At 30.5% G+C, this 3,261-nt stretch overlaps 1 protein-coding gene across 1 annotated transcript; it reads left to right on the plus strand.

Moving 5' to 3' along the window:
• On the plus strand, positions 1–1,024 carry LOTGIDRAFT_176345 (hypothetical protein; the record flags this gene model as incomplete). Its single annotated transcript, XM_009046683.1, has 3 exons — positions 1–194; positions 425–597; positions 947–1,024. Coding segments are annotated over 3 exons (445 nt in total), but the record flags the coding sequence as incomplete, so codon positions are not given.
• Between the last annotated feature and the right edge of the window lie 2,237 nt (positions 1,025–3,261).

A 3,261-nucleotide genomic window follows, 5' to 3' on the forward strand; every position in this document is an offset into this window, starting at 1 on the left:
TGGTAAAATAGAANCTGTACAGCTATTAAGGTCACATGATGCTAGATATACAGATTTTGATAAAGGTGGATCAACTCCTATACATTGGGCTGTTGATGGAGGCAATGTCAAATTATTAGAATGGATTGTAGCAGACGGTGGTGATATCAATATCAAGGACAATAACTGTGGTTGGACTCCATTATTACGATGTGGTAAGTTATAACTTTTAAGTACAACTGTTAAGTTTCCTCTTTTGCCATTCAATTCTAAAATAACTGTATTATAAGTAAAGCTATCAACCCATCGCAAATCTGAGGAAAATCTACTTTTCTGTGAAACCTAAACAAATGAGATTTGGTAACAATTGTTTTACTCTTTGAGCAGAATATTGAAACCCTTTTATATTGAATTTGATACTTTACGGTAATTGTTGTATTTGTAGCATCTGTAGGGGGAAATCGTGAAACTGGTTTAACATTGTTAATGAATGGAGCTGATATCAATGCCCAAGATAAAGATGGAAAGACAACATTAATGATTTCAATATTAAATGGAAATATTGCGTTATTAGAATTATTATTACAAAGAAGAGCTGATATAGGTGTTAAGAATGAGGTCAGTAATTTATAATTGTGATAAATCTATCTATCCTATCCATATCACACGCTATTGATCTAGTTCTATACATTAATCACAGCATTCTTATCATCTTAAAGTTTTCTTAACATTTTATGTGTATTAGGACACTAATATCGATTTGCACCATTTCAACTAATACTAAGCATTTTATGATGTCACTATTGCTGTGGGGGCCGTCGTAGACCAAGTGACGCACCAACACATCATCGACGTATCAGCATAGTTAATGCTAAGACCAAACGTACCGGTAAAATATTTAATCAAGAAAATGTTCACAAGCACAGTTCAGTACAATCAATATATGTTTTCATAATACTCATTTCAGCAATATACATTGTTCTTCAACATATTTCAGTATGTAGGCCTATTATGTGTTCTTATTAAACACATGTCAACTCAATAAGTATCGACGTAACAACGAAAGGAGTACCACCAAAGGGTCATTCTAAAGTTATCGACGTAACAACGAACATAGTACCACCAAAGGGTCATTCCAGCATATTAGGAAGTTTCAGCATACATAAACCATATCCCATTTACTAATAAACAAGTATCCACATAATTACATAGTTCCCTAAGGAATACACATTCAATGGTTGAACATAAGTTGAATGTCTTAACTTGAACTGAATGTCCTTACTTGAATTGAATGGTTTTGCTACAAAATATAAAAATGACAATCATAAGACACAACTCACAATTATAAGAATCCACAGGCATTCGTAGCAAAATACAGAATCTGAACTAACATATACCAATTTGCAAAATGTCAACACTAATAGTCAGTCTTAACTTCTGGCAACAATATACACATGATAACATAATGAAGTTGTAACCTTATCTTAAAATTAATAGTTCTTACAGACAACTTAGACTTCAGAAATTCAAGCAATGCACGTGGTAATGAAACGGATGCCTTTGGACTACTGTCAGTAAAATAGAAAATTCCTTTGAAGTACATTCGAGAGCAAATTCTCAATAATTACACATACATCCAACAGAAAATGTTTACAGAACATAATTAAAGAATACCTTATTAGAATATACATAAATAAATTGAAAACTTACAACTTGTGAGGAACTATGGTCGAAAATAAAAATATCAAAAAGTTTAGTCTAACTTTCTAAGATGGCGGCAAGAAAAACTAGCTCAAGGCCGTGTGCACAATTTGACCTTTGACATGTGATCTGCGACCTAGCTACAATAAAACCTTAGAAATCAGGCCATATATAAACAAGTAATTTTTAAGACACAAAAATGCAATTAAACAAAAGAAAATGACGATTCTGCCGTAACAATTGCAAAAGCTGCTTTTGACATATAAGTACCTTTGCAATAGTGACATCATAGAACACATGGTCGAAGTGGAAGTGCAAAAACCACAGATGTCTGACTGAAAATTGAAATGGTGCAAATTGATGCTATCATTGTGCCCGATACACATAAGATTTTCAGAAAAACCTCTTTATTGTTGTATCTAGTAGTCTAATTTGCCAAATTCAAGAGCAGTCATTTATTGAAAATTAATCTAAAATCCATTAGTGCCTTTGAATATAATATGATTGAAGATCTTTGTATCCAAACTAGATCTTGAGAAATGCTTTCAAATAATTTGAAAAAAGTAAAATAATTATTATTGAGCAGTTCAGGATACATAGGCATTTTGTGCATTTACTTAATCTAAATAATAGACTAAGATGCCATTTAACTGTTTATGTTTTCCAAGGGTTCGGATTTGTTATTTTTTCTCTCAACATATATAATAGTGTAATATAGTGACCAATAGGTGTAACATAATCCTTACTAACAATTCAGTGTGACAAAAACCACTAATCTTAATCTGAAGTATGACACATGAAATTATGTATAAAATAAAGATTTGGAAATCTGTAATAATGATAATAATATAAAGATTAATTTTAGGTAGTTTGTGCCAGATAGATGTCACACCTGAATTTAAAATCATGTTTAACAGTTTCAATTGGGGTACATTTGAAATTATATGCACATGTAGTACAAAGTTTCACTAATTTCATGGTGTTATAGGTTTAAAATATCTGTTCAAAAATTTTCCAATCTTTTTAGAATGTAGGTTAAAACTATTGAAATAAACACTCTAAAATAATGTAATAAAATATTTTCAAGTAGGTGTGAAGTGATTGATTATTCTGAATGGATGGTACTAACTCCAAGTTTACTATTTCATATCAGTATGAACTATTTACTTATTTTGAATGAACAAGTAACACCTGTCACAGTTACTTATATTGCCTTTTAATATCTCTTATTAAGTGGTAAATAACCATTAAAACTTTATTAAACATATTTACAGATAATAATCCTAGTAAATTACTTGTTTCAGCATGTTTGACAAAATAGAATTTTTTTTCGTGGGAGTCTGTTGGTGTAATCTTGCTTTTAAATTGCTTGTGATCTGTTTCTTAAATGAAGTTCTAACTTTGGGTAAATGGAAGTTAAAAAGTTTAATCTCACTCAATAGATATTAATGTGGAATAAAATTGCATCCTTTTCTTTCATATAACATGTATGATCATTTTGAATAATCAACATCTGTTATTCATTCTCAAAAGAGCTAGAGTTATGACTAACTATCTAAATAAAATATTTAAGGTTCTGTT

The sequence above is a fragment of the Lottia gigantea genome (assembly GCF_000327385.1).
Source record: "Lottia gigantea unplaced genomic scaffold LOTGIsca_1044, whole genome shotgun sequence".
Lineage (NCBI taxonomy): Eukaryota > Metazoa > Mollusca > Gastropoda > Lottiidae > Lottia > Lottia gigantea.